This window comes from Paramisgurnus dabryanus, chromosome 13 (genome assembly GCF_030506205.2).
Source record: "Paramisgurnus dabryanus chromosome 13, PD_genome_1.1, whole genome shotgun sequence".
Lineage (NCBI taxonomy): Eukaryota > Metazoa > Chordata > Actinopteri > Cypriniformes > Cobitidae > Paramisgurnus > Paramisgurnus dabryanus.
The window spans coordinates 2,338,187-2,358,954 of NC_133349.1; the positions used below are offsets into that span (position 1 = coordinate 2,338,187).

Sequence of the window (20,768 nt, forward strand, 5' to 3'; positions counted from 1 at the left end):
TATTTAAATACATGTTAAATGTCTTTAGAAATACATTAAGAAGTGGTTTAGTGTTGATGGTGAACTTAGATTTGTGTATATGAAATTTGCACAGAAAGTAGATTAAGTTTACAATTACTCAGATATAGTATCCCAGAACTAGGCCTATGCCTTTAGAAGTTATTGGTATACCTTCCTAAATATTGTCATTAATGAACTTCACATTTTTTTTTCAAAACTATCTGGTATAATGACATGTCTTAAATAAGTGGTACATAATTACCGTTTGAACTTGCCAAAATGAACATCTTATATCAATATCAGCTTTATATTTCTTCATGAAATGTTTGACAGGGTAAAATGTATATAATAATTTAAAAGACACTTCTTTAACTTTATTATTAAGACAATAGTTTGAAAATAATTCAAATTATGAAATAAATCCATTAAGAGATTATAGTGGCACAGAGATAATAGTTTGAAGAAAAAGTTATCTAACTTTGTAATTTTTATTCTTTTGATCATAGAAACAGATTTTAGAGTTTCTTTTGGATCAGGAGGAAAGGCATAAGTGTTGTATAATTATAATTTTTAAGTAACATCCTAATTCCAGATGGTATTGCTCACATAATCTTGTTTGTCTTGTTTAGTCTTTTGCTTTTGACAAGGTCCTGGGTGTCACAATATTTTCAATCTGGAATTTCCTTTTTCCCATTCCTGTGTAATAAAGGCACCATTTTCTCTTTCAACACAATATGTTAGAGAAACACTCCAAGTGTGATTAATGAACTATTTTATTCTTGTAATCTCATACACTGCGTTTAATGTATAACACAGGACAAGAAAACATGCGAGGTAGTAAGCAACAAACTATTCCTTCAAAATATAAATTTTTTTAGTGTTTTAATATAAATAGTGTTTTTATGTATCACAGACAGCAGATGAGAGCAGATGAAACTTAAATAGTATGAAAAACATATAGACTGAAATGTGTTACAAAGTAAATACCATAGAATAAACAATACAATAAAAAAATATAATTGAGTCAAAAAGCACAGGGAACTGGTGAATGCCCGGTTTGACAGCATTTTCTTATGAAAATCCATCTAAAAGAAAAGGTTATATAATTAGTAATTATAAAATCAATCAATATCTTAGAAGAAAATGACTAGTTGTTTTCATTATACAGTATGTACATTTAATAGGGATGCTTTTAAGAGGAACCATTTATTGGCAACTTTTGCCAATTAAACACAAAGTGGCGGTGTCCCAGACAGACTTAAGGCTATAATCCCAAACTAATTTGTATGTCTGAGCCTGGAATTATACCTGGAAAAATGTTGGACTGACCTATCTTAATATATATCAGTGCAATTATTTTATCTCAAGATGCACACCAGTAATGTTTTTTGTAAGGTATGTTTGTAAAAACTAAATGTCCCAATACATCTAAAGCCTAATCCTGGATTCATCTAAACCCTGTCTTGGAAAACGCCCCATTATGTTCACCGCAAGAATTAAAATACAGTAAAAATACCCACATCATCTTTCATTGAATGAACATAATATTTATTTTAAAGGGTACATTTCACAAGACTTTAAGATGTAAATAAATCTTTGGTGTCCTCCGAGAACGTATGTTAAGTTCTAGCTCATATAAATACCATATAATTTATTATAGTACGTTAAAATTGCCACTTTGTAGGTGTGAGCAAAAATGTGATGTTTTGGGTGTGTTTCTTTAAATGCAAATGAGCTGATCTCTGTACTAAATGGCAGTGCTGTGGTTGGATAGTGCAGATTAAGGGGTGGTATTATTATAATAAGATCCCCTTCTGACATCACAAAGGGAGCCAAATTTCAATTATCTATTTTTCCACAAGCCTGCAGAGAATGGTTTACCAAAACTAAGTTACTGGGTTGATCTTTATCACATTTTCTAGGTTTATAGAAGCACTGGGGACCTGAAAAAGTCTGATTTTCATAATTTGTCCCCTTTAATAAAAAATGTAAGAAACTTATTGTTAAGAAATCGTTTTATAAATAACCCATTAAAGTGATATGTCTGTTTTGGGGCTGGGTGATATATTAAGCATAAGTCAAGAAATGGGATCTTACCCAGTGCTAATAAAATACCAACAGTAATCAGTCCGCTGTAAGAAGAATGACATGCCTTCGATTCTAATGAGGATCAAACACACAACACTGAATACAAACTTAACAACATGACAAACAAACAACAACAACAAACTTCCCAAACACACACTTTTGTATTCAATTATATAAAATTTTGAGAGCCGTGACGTAGACGCTAAGTGCCAAATGTAAGATTGTAATTTACAGCATACATGGAGGCACAGAATGCTATTTGCTCTGTTGTGGAGAATATTCCTGGCATTTGTAAACTGAAGCCCGAACAAGAAGAGTGTTTGTTAAACATTTTGAATGTAGATGATGGTGTTGCCCTACTCCCCACAGGTACCTATTACCGATCGTCAGCGAGAAACTGGGGAGAAATCATGGAGGGGAATTTCATTGTTTACAGTTAATGGTGAAGGACGCGTGGGCAGTCATTCCTTGGTGACGTTCCTGAATAAGCAGAAAATAAGGTAGGAAGATTTTATTTACATTATGGTTAGGGCTGTCTGGTGGAAAAGTTTTTTGAGTTTGGGAAAAGTGGAAAGACACGATGACCCAGCAAGCAATGACATGTGGGGCCCAGATGGGTTAAGTACAGGTTCCATGGTTACTGTGTGGGCATGGGCTTTGGCTGGGTGAAGTCAGCAGGTCCCATGTAGGTTTTGAAGTACATAGAAAGCCCATATGAGCTGATTACATGGGCCCTACAGTATATGGGACAGGCATGGTGCCTATCGGGCATGTGTTTGAACTGAGAACACATATATGGGTCCTACATAGCATATTTATGGGCCAAGTGGGCATGGGTTTGAACTAGGAATGCATATATGGGTCCTGCATGGTTTATTTATGTGCCGACTGGGCATTTTTAATTTCACCCTAGGGTCCTTTGCACCATGAACTCGAGGCAAACACCACCCCAGAAGCTTTTTTCACTTGGGTCGAACATTGGGAGAGTTAGCTTATAGTAGTGTTACCAGCTGAATAGCTTAGTGCAGGGGCTAATGGACCCACGAAAAATGGGATCAGGAAGAACGTGACCTTTAATGATGTTTAATATTAAACTCTACCTGTCAAAAAGATTTGCATCATCTGAGTAAATCCGCGGTCACACTAGACTTTGAGCATGCGAGTATTTGTGGGACATTGCTGCGGGGAGCAGCACGATATGATTTTTGACTTCGTCCATTTGTGCTTTTGGTGATGCACCAGACAGACAATAACTTATATCAGCTGGTAAAAGCAATTTCGTTTCAATACAATTGGCAGATTCTTCCTATCATTTAAAAGGGAAAATGAGTTACATTGTATTTATCCACTGTGTTGGCAGCAGATATTCCCAGATAAAACTGTATATTTTGAATGCACTGCAAGTGGCTTTGAATAAAAGTGATGTGATGTAAATGTCATATTCTTTGTGATATACAGTACAGTAAATGGTTTACCTTCAGTATGTTTTAATGTCAGATATGATGCCACAGATGTTCCCAGACTGCTTCTGATAACACAGGTGTAGTTGTATCCAGGAACCTTTGAGATGTCGAGTTTACTGCCGTTAGACAACAGCGCTGTTTGATTGATTACTGGAACGCCGTCCACCAGCCAAGAGAACTGAGGGACATCCCATTGTATTACACGAATGGTATCCACGTTACACTCCAACACAACTGATGCTTTTGGCGGATCATCTGAAGAAAACAATACAAGACATCCAGATCTGTTTATATCGTTCCTTATGACGTGGTACCTTTTAAAGGGATAGTTCACCCAAAAATGAAAATTTTGTCATTGTTTACTCACTCTGATGTTGTTACAAACCTGTATACATGTCTTTGTTCTGATGAACAAAAAGCAAGATATTTTGAGAAATGTTTGTTAGCAAACCTTTCGTGGACCCCATTCACTTCCATAGTATTCTTTTCTCCTACTATGGAAGTGAATGGGGTCCACGAATGGTTTTGTTACAAACATTTCTCAAAATATCTTGCTTCGTGTTCATCAGAACAAAGACATGTATGTGGGTTAGCAAAAACGTGAGTGTGAGTAAATGATGACAGAATTTTCAAGCCGGTTCCTTGATTAGTAGTAAATCGCCATCTCCTGGTATTTAGATGGAGCGGCATTTACCACACAAAGACATAGTTCACTGACAAGCTGGGCCATATCGCAGGCGATACGTCCACCATAATTAATGCGAAATTGCCCCGATTGTCAGCAAACTACGGCTTGGTGTAGTAAATGCCGCTCCATTTGAAAGCAGGTGATGGTGATTTATTTCTAATCACAGAACCGGCTTTACTGATGAGATGTGCAATTATAATAACATACAAATTATCGCATCCCTTATAGTTTACTTTGGGGTTTGTACCTTTGTTTTGCATATCGTTAACATGCACTAACACACCAAAGGAAATGTATAATTGTGAATTGGACCATAGAAGCTCTTTAAAGAAACACTATGTAGTTCCATGTAAAAATGACTTACAGCTCCCCCATGTGGTTGAAAAGCGCAACAGTGCCTGGTATCAGACACTCTTCTGCAGGCAGGGTGAGGGGAGGGGCTGTGTTTCCTACCCTCCACCGTCACTTTCAGAGTGTGCTTGTAGCAGCTAGGAGGCTGCTCAGGTTGCGGCAAAAGTACAATTTGTCCACTTAAAAGTTGTTCTATCACTGAAATAATTTTAGAGACATTATTTAAAGGTTAAAAAAACTCCATAGTGTTGCTTTAAAGCAGCCCCAGATGTGTCTGCTAAAAATCTAGAATACATCTGCCAGGTAAAAAAATGTGCTAAACATCTTGGAAAGATTAAATACCCTTTCATGTTGTTCGTGATTAAAACATCCGCTAAATTAAAATGTTAATATCAGTCCTGATCAAAACTACTATATGTTTACAAAAGGTTTAATTGCCAAGTTCATAAATGATCATAAATGTTCATAAATTATGTGGTTTGGGGAAAAACAGACAAAATGACTGATTTTCAATATAAAAAGTGATTGTGGACTGGACTTTTTTACCTTTTATCACAGTCTTAGGCATGTCAAAGATAAGTAAAAACATTGGCTTTGAGGCATTGTTGGTTTTTGTGTGGCATCAGATTTCATTTTTTTCTCCCTCATTTACTGTAAGCACGCACACACACACACACACACACACACACGCACGCTGTTATACATATAACTCAATGTAAAAGCCAGAAACAGGCCTATCTTAAGGGTTAATGATGCCACATGGTGATCAACAGTAAAAATGACAAATTTTACCTCTTAGCAAAAGGAAAAACCACCAACATTCAACAATGCATGATTATATGGTGTCATGGCTTTGCAATCAATAAATGTCATTATAATGGAAGTCAGTGGGGCAAAAACAGCCACGAACTGTAACGAGGGAGAAAAAAAATCTGATGGTGCACAAAAACTAGCAATGCATCAAATCCAATATTTTTACTAATCTTTGACAAGCCCAAGACTGATAAAAGGTAAAAAAAAATCCAGTCCACAATCACTTTTTATATTGAAAATCCGATTTTTCCCAAATCAGTGACATCACTTATGAACTTGGAAATTAAAGATTTAAAATCCAGATATTTTTGTAAACATTTAGGGTTCTATTTTAACAATCTAAGCGCATTATCTAAAAGATGTGTCCGAATCCACTTTTGCTAATTTAGCATCTGGAAAATGGTTTGTGCGCCAAGTGCACAGTCTAAAATAGTTGCTTGCACCATGCCGATTCCCTATTTAAATGGCAGAATTTGTAAACTAAAAAACTAAGCAGAGAAAGCAGACCATTAGTTTAAGATTAATATTTAAAAAAATTATTTGTTTTATTTCTATTTAAATTGTTGTTATTTTTGTATTAAAACATTTGGATTCTTTTTAAAAGTAATTTTCTTTCAGTCATGGAAGTAGAAATAGCAGGCTTTTAATTGCTGTAAATGTATGGATAGCCTACATGATCAGTAATTACCCATTTTTCTGACTTCTATTGAGGCTTGCTTCTGGAGTCCATTACTGTCTGTAACAGTCACCTTGTAGGTCCCCATATCCTCTTGGCTTAAATTCTTGATCCGCAAAAGTGCTTTATCCTTTTCCTTCTCCAAAGATATTTTGTCTGCATTGACCGTTATTCTCACATTCACATTTCCTCTTTCACGCTCCCATGTCACTATGTCGATCTTATCCTCTGGATTTTTTATAAAAACAGCTTCCAAAACCAGGGTTTCACCCAAAGCCACATACAAGGGTCCTCCAGTTTTAAACTGCACTGATATTCCACCATGAACAAACACCAGCACTGATGACAAGAAATTGAATACCATTAGTTTGTTGAAGTAATGTTAGTGGAAACAAATGGTTAGCATACACAGGTTATATGGGAGTCAAGCAATTTCATTTAATAAGATCAGACAACTCACTGTGAGACAACATAAACAGAAACCAGACCAGCATCCATAAACCCATGACACCTGAACATTCAGAGATAATTAGAGCAATAAAACATATACAATTCAAAGCTAATTAAATAAGAAGATAACATTAGACTTTGTTACTTATGGAAAATAACCCAAGACTATTAATATTTCAGGTTTGTTTTGAATTTTATGTCAATAATATAGATATTAGATAGCCTAGCTATTATTTTTTCGGCCTACTTACCTTGACTTTTGAATCTTAAAGTTTAATGTTCCGTGTCATGTTCTGTTTGCCGTTGTAGGTTATTGGATCTTCTCTCTGTGAAGACTTCAGGACAAATACTCGTTCTGCGGAACTCCACAAATGGGCCGGCCGAAAACGGGGGCGTGTCTGGAAATTAATAAGAACATCAGCATAGTTTTATTTTCGTGACATGTTATAATTCATCTTTTTAGGGAGGTTACCCACACAGGGAGCCAGGAAAAGGTATTTATAGGTTATAAAAAAATACTGATGGGGTACGTCATCAAGCCTGGTTTATTTCTTTATTTCAGTGAACTAAGCATTACATCCACAAGTCAAGCAATTTACAACAATATACGATTACCTAAAAATAATAATCAACTTGATAATTGTTAATATTCTAAAACAAGATAGTCGCTTCAGTTGAGAAAAATGTAAAAGGTACTTTTATTGTAAAATTCGAGTCTGTATTTGGCGTTTGTCAGTGTCTTCTGTTTTTTTTTTAGTTTTTGTTCTTGTCTTCTGTTTTTTTTTTTAGTTTTTGTTCTTTATTTTTGATTTGCGAATGTAATGTAGTTGACTAATAAAAGCAGGCTCCCAGGCTGCAACCTTCTGATTGAGAAACGAGCGCAGTTTGTTCGACTTCATGCGGCGCCACTAGAACTGACAGGCGGATGACGTCAAAGTTCCGCGAGACGAAATCAGACTTCATATGATTTCTTAAATTGTTCTCGCGGTACTCTGACGTCATACGCTTGTCGGTTCTTGCGGCGCCGTATGAAGTCAAACAAGCGTTACACAAAGGATGGGCGTGGCTTGTGGTCTAGTAGTTTTCAGATGGCTATGTTTGGAGAACTTCGGTGTGCAATTTGTAAGTAATAAAAACTTATTTTAAATCGACAGTGTGTGTGTGTGAGACACTACAACGCGTTTTTATTTAGTTTATTATATTGTTATATATTCATATTTGTTTTTCTGATATAGTAACGATGCACCTGTGTTAGCCAAGTGATAACAGAACAGGTAAATCAGGAAGTAAACACGCGCGTCAGGTTCTCAGACCAAACACGTACTTTATGAAGATGAAATCTAAAAGAAGTAGTCTTTTTAGTAAGTATACATTACAGTATATTTCATGAAAATACAATCAATAACCCTAATGGACTGTAATGTTTATTTATTGATTCATACGATGATTATTTCTGTAATACGATCGTATATTATGTTTATACATACTGTAATATGTTAATATGTTAATATGTTATAGATTGAAACTAACATTATGTTTGTGTTTAGGCTCTCCAGACTGACATGAACATCCTGCTGCATCCTGCTGTTGTTTTCATATTGACAGGTGAGAGAAATAAAGATTTCAAGTTTCACTTCACGCCACACCTTATTCATTCACCTTTACCTGCATTCTTCACTTGTATTCGTTCATTAATTCATGCCTTTTACTATGCTTTCATAACATTACATAGTAAAAGGAACAAAGCTTGTACACATACTGATATACATGTAGTTGACATAATTTAATAATGGTTTATTTCAAGAAGATATGATACTTAAATGATACACATTAAAGGGACACTTGAAAGCAGCTGACTTTTCATAAGGGACTGATCTAATGCAATGACAACAGGACTGAAGTCTGACTTTGGTCTCCATTAATACATTTCTGGTTCCACCAGGTCTGGCTTTGGTCGTCGTGTGTTTGGACCCTGTTCCCATTCAGTTTGTGAAAAACCCAGTGCTGGTGGCGTCGGGAAACAATGCGATCTTCACGATACAGACGGCTTCTGATGCGTCCCTTATCAGATGGATTACTCCAGGAAACATCACACTGGCCATGTGGACGAACGGATTGCCGGTTTTACTACAAGTACCCGGATACCAGGGCAGAATCTCTGTTACCGCCACTCAGCTTACAATCACCAACAGCCAGCTTAGTGATTCTGGCACTTATAGTGTCTCAGTCGAACCTTCTGCATCCAGTGGACTCGGGGTTAACACACAATCGATACAGCTCAAAGTGTTGGGTAAGATTTTCAATTAGCTAAGTGTTGCAGACTTGCACAAAATCTTGCAGCATCATTTAGTTTAAAACGACAAGATTTAATGCAATTTCAGTTGAATGTCTACCCTGCACATTCTTCAGTCACATGCACACACAGCACACTGCTTACTGAAGGGCCATTGAGGCCACACCCCCTGCATGTACTTGCATTCATCCATAACATGCACAGATCATTTCTTGAATTCTGCACACAAAATAATGTCAAAATGTCCATCTTTACGAGATATTACATACAGTAAATGTGTTTAAAACTTCCTTGTGCTGTGTGTAAGCTAGCGTGCAACAACAAAATGCCATTTTAAAGACAAATACACTCACTGACTGAGAAAACATTTAGGTGAGATAATTAAAGTTGTGTCTAAAAATACCCCTCCCAAACACTTACTCCCCTGAAATAAAAATGTCCTCGGCTCTATATATCACTTAAAGGCGGGGTGCATTATTTTTGAAAAACACTTTGGAAAAGGGAGTCGGGCCGACTACCAAACACACTTGTAGCCAATCAGCAGTAAGGCGCGTGTCTATGAACAACATCGTTGTCTGGGTTGCGTATGTGTGGGGGAGGTCTATTAAAAGAAGGTCCAGATTCTATTCGGGTAGGAGCGTGTTTGTTTAGGTGATTTCAAATGTCCACATTGGCTTTCAGAAATAATACACCCCGCCTTTAAGGGAGGATCATCCAGGCATTGACTACCACAGAAGCCACACTTTCTAGTGATGGGAAAAACAAAGCTTTTCGAAGCTTCGAATCAATTGAACCAATTGCTTCGCAAATTGATTCCGTTTTTAAAAGCGTTCGTAACACCACACACGCTGATGACACCTGCTGGTCAAAATAGTGTAAAAGCAGCAAAATCTGTCCAAACATTTGACACTTTTTACAAAATAATAGCAAGATTGTTCTAAAAATATGTTTTTAAGAAAAATAAGTTATTTGATTTAATTAAGACATAATTAAAAGTGTATTCTGTGTTTTTAGTTTTATTTTTGCCAAACAATTCATTAAAACAAACTCTGTTTAATTATGCACATTTTTTGTCATTAAATCTGTCTATAAACAAAAAGTAGACAAAATGGTCGTGTTATTAGTCAGAAGGATGAATGTTTTATGAACTTTTATTATAAAACTGACCCAAGTTCACCTACACTGGTCATTTGTGATCAACTCCCCCTAGTGGTAAATCGTTGGATTTTCGAAACGGTTATGACGTAATGAAGCATCGTTTGCTAAAATCACGTGACTTTGGAAAGTTTGAAACAAGCTCCAAACCAATGATTTGAAACAAAAGATTTCGTAAATGTTTCGAATCGCCCATCAATACTTTCTGCATTTTTACAGTTTAACTAGCAAATACCAAAATGTGTTTATACAGTATCTAGCTAGCTAGCCAGTTTATCTATTTGTAAGCTAGCACTATTATGTAAGGAATAATTGACTACGGGCCATTAAATTATAAGAAAATAATCGCGTCGTGCCGTTACACCGACGGTGTGCATTATTTTCAAATAATTCAAAGGACCGGAGTCAATTATTCCGCTTATACCACGGTTACCACAAACATTACTCTGGTGCCTATTTTTAAGACATTTCACAAGTTAGGTGTGCGGTTATCGAAAATTAATGCATACCCACGGAACATTTCTCAGCCAATCAGAATACAGCATTCAACAGACCCGTGGTATAAAATAACTATAATGTTTATTATGGTTTTGTTTTACTCAATGAAAAAATCAATTAAAGACATAATTTTTAAATTTTGTATTACCTTGCATGCATGTCTGCTTATAACCAAACTAAATGTTTTTTATGTTTGTATATGATATAGTTTATATACATTTTCCTGATGTGATGTGTCTGGCTTTGAATTTTCAGATGCTGTGAATGGAGTGACTTTGTCTCTACCCGGGGTGCCTCAGGAAGGCAAAAACATGTCATTGCTTTGCAAATGGTCAGCGGGCACTGATGTCAATGTGCTTTGGGGTAAAGGAGGTGGTGCACTGTCCTCTGACACCCGCATTACAATCAATGGTGGATCTCTGGTCATCAGTCCGGCCAGTAGAGATGATTCAGGACAATATACATGCACGGTCAACAACTCTGTCAGTGCTCGAACTGCCAGCTCCAGCCTCAGCGTTTACTGTAAGTAAAAAAAGAAATGATTCACTGTACAGTAAAATTATCCATTCTGAATATGCATCATTGCTGTAAGATTTTAAAATCCAACTCTAGTGATGCATAATAGCATTAAACAGGATTTATAATCCCTAACTCTGTCGGGTCTCCAGATGGTCCAGATGCCCCACAGTTGAATAAGACCTCATCTGCGTGCGTTGGTGGAGGAGACGCAACAGTCGGCCAAACCGTCCATCTCACCTGCACATCCGCATCTCTACCTCCAGCTTCATTCTCGTGGGAACTTAACGGCCAACCGGTGACCGCGGGCCAGTCGGGCACTGGCGTGCTGGATCTGCAGATCTACTCGACCAGTCAGGGTGGCCGTTACACCTGCACAGCACGAAATGACATCACAGGGGCGACATCTGCGCAGCAGATTGATGTGCTCATTGTAGGTGAGTAAATGTCCTTGGCCGCACTTCTGTGACTGATCGGTTCATTTTTTTGCGTGTCATTCATTTCCTCGTCTGGTGAGTAAGTAATCAAACACAGATTGATGAATGCAAGTTTTACCACAACGGAAGAAATTTTCTTCCACCTGCAATGATTTTATTTATTTTATTGGACACAGTCCTAGTCTTGTTCTGTCTTTATTTATGTCTTCTGTTATAAATGGGGTTTGCAAAGTCAAGCATCAATCACAAAAACCTAGACATGCACCTCTTCCTGCACGATAAACATGAACAATAATACTGAAAAAACACAATAGCAACTTCCCAGAAAATCCTATGAATTGTCATTTATGCTTTTCCTGGAAGCAAGTTATATAATATTAACCAGTTATAATCCTTCTTTAAATCTCTCTCTAGGCACTTGTCTCAGTGGAGGAGCTGTGGCAGGTATCGTTATTGCCTGTTTTGTTGCGCTCCTCATAATTATCATTGTCATTATTGTGCTTTTGCGACAAAGAAAAGGTATATATCATCTTTATTACTGCTGTTTGTTGTTGTGTGTTATGATGCTGGAGGGTAAAGACTGACATGCGTGCGTGTTTATAATTGCAGTTGATCAAAGAGTCAAGGAAGCTTTTGAACTTCAGAAAGCAAACCAGAATAACGGCCACATGGTAAACACAAGTTATTTTCTTCATTTTAATATTCTGCTGTGTGTATTGTAAAGTAATGGGAATGTGAAAGTTATATTTTGGTTCTCAAACTGGCGGGTTTGAGAGGGTGCCAGTGGGACCCAGTTTTATGACTTTTTACATAATATATTAATTTATTAATTTTTAGAAAAATAAGGCTACTAACCAAACAACACTACATTTGAATCATTTAATGTTTTGTTTAAATTTGAGATTGTTTTATATCATTAATTTGTTTCGGGGGGCTATAAAGGGATGCACCAACAAAGGGGGGCTCAAACCGAAAAGTTTAAAGGAAAACATTACCATTTTTCAATATTTTACTATGTTCTTATCTCAACTTAGACAACTTAATACATACCTATCTTTTTTCAATGCATGCACTTAATCTTTGTACAGTGTGTCATGAATGTGTTAGCATTTAGCCTAGCCCCATTCATTCCTTAGGATCCAAACAGGAATAACATTTTGAAGCCACCATACACTTCCATGTTTTCCCTATTTAAAGACCATTACATGATTAGTTATATGAGTAAGTATGGTGGCACAAAATAAAACGTGCTGATTTTTTAAGCGGATAAAAATGAGAACTATATTGTATGGCGGAAGAGCACTTAGTTTGCAGCACTTTGACCTCGGCCCAAAAGTCGCCATGGGTCTGGTTGCTTAGCTATGAAAGACAACACGGAAGCACTTTGAAAGAAAGACACGCGTTTAACACACGTTTCACGTTTTAAGGCATGACACATGAACGGCCATGGGGCGTTGTAATGTGTATCGAAATATCGGAAATGTGTTTAGAAACCATATTCCCGTTATTGGAATATACAGTGAATTATATTGATATTGAATTATTGTCCAGCCCTACCACCAGAACAATGTTTGTGGTAAACCGTGATATAAGCGGAATAAGTGACTCCGGTCCTTATTATTTGAAAATAATGCACACCTGCGTCGTGCCGGATTACCACCTTGGGTGTCCATTATTTTCGAATAATTCAACTGAAGTCTACATAGATATCAGGCAGACACATGAGTGAAACGATTGTACAGCTAGTTTATAGATGTAGTCTTTGAGAAATTTTATGGCCTGATAAAGAGCATTTAACACCACTGCTTTAATGCTTATCAATAAGGACCTTTCTTTCAGGTTTCTGTTCCTCCACTGCACAACAACAATAATCCTCCTGTCAATGGAAACCTAAACAACTCGAGCTCACAGAACCAGCAGATCTTTACCAGTCTTCCCAATAACAGCAATGGGAACATTCATGCAACGGCACAAAACGGCCTTGGCAACACCAACCCACTCCGTCACAATGGACATCTGAGCACTGATGCTTTCCAGCACAACCTAAGTGCACTTTCAAACAATGGCTATCCATATCCAAACAACTCCAGGTCGAACCCACAGCCTGCCCAACAGAATCCTAACATTTTGATTCAAACGGGTAATTCTCAACCTGGTGCGCCTGTCCCTACAGTTCATGTAAACCTCAACACGTTGCCAAATACTGACCAGCACATAAGCGCACAGCCTCACACAGTCAATGTCAATCTCAACACGTACCCTCAAGAAGCAAGCCACCCAAGTCACCAACACGCTGACCAGAGGGAAAGCACGACACAGAGACAAAACACTAACCCCGATCATCTGAATCCATCTCAGGGTGGCTCTCCACGATCGGATAATACAGCACAGACCGGGGTTGACGATGCTTTGAATAGATCTCATCAACCCAGTGGACTCATTCAGACCAGTTACTCGCATCCTAGTAACCGAACAGATACCAGACGTCGCCCTGACAACTCGCAGTCATCGAAAGAAGAGCCTCCCCGACGTTCCAACCCAACTCAGATGCCGTGGGACCTTTGGCGGGGGACACCAGCTTACCCCAACCCCCAAAATGACAACTCCGACAGCGGTGGATCCTCAGAACGGCGGCCTAGATCTCCACGAGACGCACGGGGTGCTCGTTCCGGTCAGAGGCACAGAGTTGCAGAACCTCCCAACCCCCAAGTTGACAGCTCGGACAGCGGTGGATCCTTAGAGCGGCGGCCTAGATCCCCACGAGACGCACGGGGTGCTCGTTCCGGTCAGAGGCACAGAGTTGCCGAACCTCCAAGTGGGGTGACCCAGACAGCTCCTGCGACCCGAGGAAGAGACCCCCAGAGATCGGTCGCACCTAACCACTCTCAAATCGGCCCCGATGTGCAGAACATTATACAGTCTCAAAACCAGACCGCCCCTAGACAAGCAGTAACTCAGGCCCGACTCCCTCAGAGTCAGAACTTTCCTCAGAATCTACCTCAAGAAGCAACCATACTTTATCACACCGAGACACACGATCGTCCTCGGACACAAGCGACCCATCCACAAGCACAAACGGGTGCCAGAGCAAATCACACGCAGACCATGCCACAGCCGTCTAGCCCTCTAACTCAGGAAGCCCTTCGCCAGCACACCATCCAGACGGAGAACCCCTTCATCAACCAAAACCAGCAGACTCAAGCCGTCCTGCAGACGGAGAACCCCTTCATCAACCAAAACCAGCAGACTCAAGCCGTCCTGCAGAACCCCGGTGCTCCATCTAAACCTTCTCAACCCACACAGAAGCTCAACAAAGCAGGTAAGAAGCCACCCACTCCACCTCCGGTGCTGCAGCCAGCCGAGTTCCAGGCGCTGCCACGGGAACGCGTGCACCAGACGCGCAACCTCCAGCCTGTGCATGTGGTCCGGCAACCCGTTCACATGCCACAACCACACAGATCTCCAAACATGCACAGGCAGACTCGAGTATGGCATACAAGCCCTCAGCGAATGCCAGGCATGCCCCCAGGCATGCACCCAGGCATGCACCCAGGCATGCACCCAGCCATGCACCCAGGCATGCACCCAGGCATGCACCCAGCCATGCATGGACAGCCTGCACATGTGCGGCAGGTGAGTCGCAGCTCTTGTCTGTATTGTCTTGTATGTTAATGCACTTATGTGTGATTCTGCATCAGGGATTAAACTCAAGAATCACACGCTGTAGACCTAACACATAAAAAGCATTGCAGATAGCAGTGAGTAAGGCAAACTAGATCAGTGGTTCTCAACTCTGTTCCTGTAGGCCCACTGCATATGGATCTCTACTAATGAGCTGATGATTTAAATCAGGTGTGTTAAATAAGGGAGACATACAAAATGTGCAGAGCAGTGGGCCTCCAGGAAAAACGTTGAGAACCACTGAACTAGATGACCTTCTTGTGTGTGGAGAGAGCTGGAAATTGTTTAAATAACGTAACAGAACTAGTGTTTAAGGCTGTAGTCGATTTGGGGGGGTTGAAGTGCTGTACATACATGTATGTTTGGGAGGGTTGTAATTTGCTAGGTTCAGTGCTCGAAATGGGAAAAAGTTCTGGTACTCACTTGACATTGATAATTAGAGGTTGTAAAACCCATATGGATAGTTTCCCGGCCATGCCTTTTCCTATTTTCAGACTGAAATGCATGTTTGATCTGCCCTAATTTGAGAACATCTTACACTGAAACATCTTAATGTATGGCAGTGCCACTTAAATGTCCAAATATAACCAAGACCTATTACTGGATTATTCCAAACCCTGTCTGGGAAGCTGCCCCATAGAGATTTAAAACCCTTTCAAATGCAGATTGACCACCCTTTATTTAGCTGCATGAGACCAGCAGTTTAGTACGGCATAAATAGAGTAGCTTTTAAAGAATCTAATAAAAGTGGTGCAGGTGTGAATAAGATTAACTAAAAGATAAACACAAAAAAACTTTAGATTTATAAACAACAGCAGTAAACACTGCTCAGTCAAGACATGTACATTAATTTTACTGTCAACTAGTTTATGCAGATTTTATTTTATAAACTTGATCATGTTTTCTGTGATTTTAGACTGTATTTAATGTGTTGATAACAGTCGAAAGGTTGAAACAGTGCAAAAGTAGAAAAGCAGATGATGATGCGTGAGCACGAATGGTTTCATTTGCCTTTGCACAAAACTGGAATCTCGCTCTCAGATACTGAATTTATATGCAGGGAGTGTTCATGGAGTTGTAGTTTGGTAGTGTCCCCCAATATTCAAATTTGTCAAATACAACCCCCCCAATATTTCAACATGAAAACCACAGTAGACCAAATGAAAAGTGAATTTTGATCCTAATAAAATATGAGTTAAGACAAAAAATATCCCCCCTCCATTGAACCCAATTGGTGACGCCAAACAAATGCCTCACTTTTTTTTTTTACCAAAACAACGCAAGTGGTATTTGAATGGAAGAGTACGGGTAATGTTAGCACCAAAAATTGAGCGTTTGGTTCCAAAACGTGATAAACACCAAAATCAATATAATTTCAATATTTTTTCATTTACTTTGTACTTCATGATCAACAAACAAACAAAAACAAAATAAAACTTTTGATGGCATTGATAAACCTGTGATGGTTTTCTGAGGCGGGAAAGAATCGTAAGCCACTCGGGCGACGAAAAAATGCCGGCTGTTGCTTGTTCTCCCAACACCATCAAGCTTCTGTCATGCTAACACATTGACCCCAGGGGATCTTATGAAAAACTTTACATTATTTTACTCCAAGTCAACGAAAATCGAGCCGGACCAAAACATTTTACAGCTGATCACTGTCAAAAAAGTTCAGCGACGACGCAGCAATGACAGTGTTCTTAATATGACAAAGTAAGGTTGTTTTGATTAATGCCATTAATGTTTTTTTTAATCAGTGTATACCACTAGTCAACTAAATGAATATAACATGAAAAAGATGAATGCACATTTATATATTAATTTAATAGATTTATAGCATTTTGAAAAAAAAACCTTTTTAAACTTTTTTAGATTTATTGCATTTTGCGAGATTTAAAAAAAAAAAAAATCTTTGAAAATCAAATTCAAATTTGTAATGTTATTATAACCTAAAGATTCTATGTGAAAGTTTGTAACCGAAAATAATGGTTTTCATCTTGTCACTTTCTTGGTATAGAAAACACGTTTTTACCGAAATTAATAAAAATTTATTTATTGCGTTTTGGAAACAAACTCTTCATATATAACTTCAAAGAAGGTCGGTAAAAAAATCAAAACTGAGAGAGGTATGAGAATATTGTGTAATTGCCAAGTACACTCCCCACATATTTTAGCTATCTTAGCTAATGTCATCCATTATAGATAGATAGATAGATAGATAGATAGATATATATGATTCAATAACACAACACATAAACATATATTTTTTACATAAAAAAACAGGCAGCATACCAACGTATAACCCCCTTCCAATGTTCAAACCAAATCTACGCCCTTGACCGTAACGCATGAAAAAGTGCAGGTATGCTAAAGATTAAAAAATAGATAAGAGCCGGTAACTCGTATCAGTGAGTACCGGCCCACTTCAAGCACTGGCTGGGTCCCCATCCCTCCCTCTGCTTAATTACAAATCCCACACATTCATCAGTAATGATTGGTAGGCACGGGTAAAATGTTGAGTAAGACACTGGAATAAGCATTTTACTGTGCTGATCCAAGCTTTAGGAAAGGGCTTGTAGACATGATTTATAGTAAACTAAGCATTTCTTCTTTTTCTATTTACTTCTTTTAGGTCCACAGAGGAAAACCCAGGCACTGAGAAAACACAAACCGCTTGCATTGAGAAAAAAAAACTCTTCTTACAAAGCACATTCTGTTTCTGTTTGGATGAAGCACAAGATATTTTTTTTCTAAAAGCGCATTATTAATAATAGGACTGATCTCTCGTTCTCGCTGGCACTGCTGTGTGGCTGTTAAACAGGCCATCGTGTGCATATCAGGACAGTACTGATGGAAATTGATTCAGGACTTGAGCTGAACTACTAAATGATAAATAATGGACTGACACTCTTGTGTTTATTCAGTCCTCTGCTCACAGATCCTTCATGTCATTGCTCAGTTAGCGCGTTTCGCTACGGTGCGTTCGTGGATGGATTGTGCATCTGTGTATGAAGGAGACTCGACTCATGGACTCATATTAATTTATCTCTTTTATTTAGCATGTTAATGATGTGAAAAATGCTAATAACTTTAGCATAAACAGGCCTGGTTTATTATATGTCACCCTGACTGTATAAACCCAAATAAAGTCATTTATTTTGTGATTTACTATTTTCTACATAAACTTATCCTACATAATGTAAAGAACATTCTTAAGATACAATCTTGATATATTTTAATACTGACTGAGTCAAGATTGAAATCAATGTGAAATAAATGAATAAAATGAAACATTGGTGCTCCTTATCTCATCACTTCAGTCTGGATTTCACAGACAGGGTCACACATACAGGTCACACAAAATTTAGAGACCACTCCAGTTTTGCCTTTAATTCTCATTTCTATATGTAATACGGTCATTTCTGTCCAGTCAGTGTCTGTTTAATTCCAACAAAAGCAAATATAAAAGCAATGTAAAAGACTGAGTGTATACAAAGATGCATTAAAGATGTGATAAAAGATCAGGGTCATACCATGAAATGTATATTCATTATATAACATTTTCTTAAAATGCATGTTAAACATTAGTATTTTGTTATTGAGAAATACATGTTTTCTCGACAGTATTCAAGATCGAAAAGCTATTTTTATGGGGTGTTTTTGGACCATGTTTTCCCTTTTCAGTTTTCAGTAAATAAGTGCAAATGAAAACATTATTTTTAATAGGAACTTGGCAGAAATGTTGGCAGAATGAAACAAAAATTATCATTTTACTTAAACGCATACCTATAAATAGTATTTAATTTAAATAATAATTTAGAAAAACTGTAAATAATCTTGAAATGGTCTCTTATTTTTTTCTGCGGCTGTATATTTAAAAAATATCAAGACCATTCCAGTTTTGCCATTCAAGTTATAGTTCACCCAAAATGAAAATTCTGTCATCATTTTCACTTTCTCATTTTGTAATGTTGTTCGTTTGATGGTAAGCACACAGCTGATTGTAATTATTGACTTCCATAATATTTGTTTTTCCTACTTTGGAAGTCAATATATTGCGTTTTACATGCATGCATTATAAATAGTGGAAAAGCTGAAAATAATCTTGGAGTGGTCTTTTAATGTTTTCCTCGGCTGTATGTTATGATAAAAAGCAAATGCTGCGTGCGATGGTTAATAAACTTAGGGCAGAATGGGGTCATCTGTGCTGCTTTCCTTATAAAGTCCAGAAATGAGTCTGAGTCCAAACTAAACTGAGGATGATGTTTTTGAGGACATCGGCTATCAACATCATATCATTAAACCATAGAAATTTTGGCACAGCTTTAGAGTCATGCTTTGTTCATTTATTTGTGTATTATTCTACAGCTGCTTTAAAAAGAAACCTGCACCTTGTTCTTATAAAAATTATTTGAAGTTCTCAAGGGGGCAGGGTGGATGTCATCTCTTCATAGATGTAGTATTCATAAAAGGTGTAAAGATAATAAGAAATAAAGATTTTATGGCTTTTACCCCATCTAGTGAAAATAAAGTGTAAGTGACGTTATGATGACCAATAATTATAAAGTAACCATGGATTTAACCATAAAGGACCTATTGTGTGTCTGAAGGAACAATTTTGTACCAAATTTTAGGAGTACAAAACAGTTATCTGTAGGAGAGAACTTGGGCAAAAGTAACGCGGGACGAAAGTAACAAAATGAGTTGCATGCCAAACTACGACAGCATCTTAGGCACACAACCCCTGACAGAGCTGACAAATATGGCATTATTTACTCACCATTTTCCATGTGTAGATCCAGAAAGTAAATTCCTAAAGCGATCATTTTGTTCTTATTACGCGTTGTGTTTCTTGTTTCATATGTTACAATACTGATCAATCTACAGGTTATTTAGTGCTCTAACACATCCTAAAGTTTGACTTTTCAGAGTTTTCAAAATAAAAGTAAATCGTGTTTAAATGTGAGGAGATCCTGTCGGGTCGAAAGTATCACTTGTTATTTTTGTCCCGCTGTCAATACTGTTGCATTATGTAAAAAAATTGATATTATTCTAATTATATTGAATTTCATTTTCATAGTGTTCAAACTGTTACATTTTTTTATTCTCAACAATTTAAGTTTGTACTGTTGGTTGCTTTTGAAACATTTGATAAAACTAAAATTTAAAATGAAAATGTAATTTCATAATTTTTTTTACAAAGATAAATTACAAAATATGTTTGCAGTTACATATTAACATCAGGTCATAGTCATGTATATTTAATAAAAACAAGTGTAACACAAAAATCTATCTTGTTTTGTTGTGTTACTTTCGTCCCTGCAGGTGTGGTCTAAACTTAAGTTTAAAGTGAAATTATACTGAAGTCGTTTTACATTTTTACAAAATTCCACCTGGTATTGATAGACCACACTTGTGAGTTATTGACCACAGCAAATATATACACTCACCTAAAGGATTATTAGGAACACCATACTAATACTGTGTTTGACCCCCTTTGGCCTCCAGAACTGCCTTAATTCTACGTGGCATTGATTCAACAAGGTGCTGAAAGCATTCTTTAGAAATGTTGGCCATATTGATAGGATACTTGCAGTTGATAAAGATTTGTGGGATGCACATCCAGGGCACGAAGCTGCCGTTCCACCACATCCCAAAG

The 20,768-nt window shown here is 37.6% G+C and overlaps 2 protein-coding genes across 3 annotated transcripts; one reads left to right on the plus strand and one right to left on the minus strand.

Moving 5' to 3' along the window:
- Window positions 1-755: 755 nt before the first annotated feature.
- LOC135789222 (uncharacterized) lies at window positions 756-11,258 on the minus strand. 2 transcript variants are annotated; one of them, XM_065298951.1, is made up of 8 exons: window positions 11,128-11,258; window positions 10,879-10,995; window positions 6,781-6,927; window positions 6,540-6,590; window positions 6,092-6,418; window positions 3,564-3,806; window positions 2,098-2,160; window positions 756-1,085 (listed from the first exon to the last, which is right to left on the minus strand). In XM_065298951.1, exons 4-8 carry the CDS (start codon window positions 6,583-6,585, stop codon window positions 1,072-1,074), a joined length of 693 nt encoding a protein of 230 aa, XP_065155023.1. In that variant the 5' UTR covers window positions 6,586-6,590; window positions 6,781-6,927; window positions 10,879-10,995; window positions 11,128-11,258; the 3' UTR covers window positions 756-1,071. The 2 variants fall into 2 exon arrangements, with proteins under 2 accessions (XP_065155023.1, XP_065155024.1); XM_065298952.1 differs by lacking the exon at window positions 2,098-2,160.
- Window positions 7,591-18,455, plus strand: LOC135789220 (uncharacterized). The gene is made up of 10 exons (XM_065298948.1): window positions 7,591-7,651; window positions 7,765-7,890; window positions 8,077-8,134; window positions 8,472-8,819; window positions 10,731-10,997; window positions 11,144-11,428; window positions 11,843-11,947; window positions 12,038-12,099; window positions 13,268-15,061; window positions 17,742-18,455. The coding sequence occupies exons 3-10, from the start codon at window positions 8,092-8,094 to the stop codon at window positions 17,766-17,768; spliced, it is 2,931 nt and encodes a 976-aa protein (XP_065155020.1). The 5' UTR covers window positions 7,591-7,651; window positions 7,765-7,890; window positions 8,077-8,091; the 3' UTR covers window positions 17,769-18,455.
- Window positions 18,456-20,768: the final 2,313 nt, after the last annotated feature.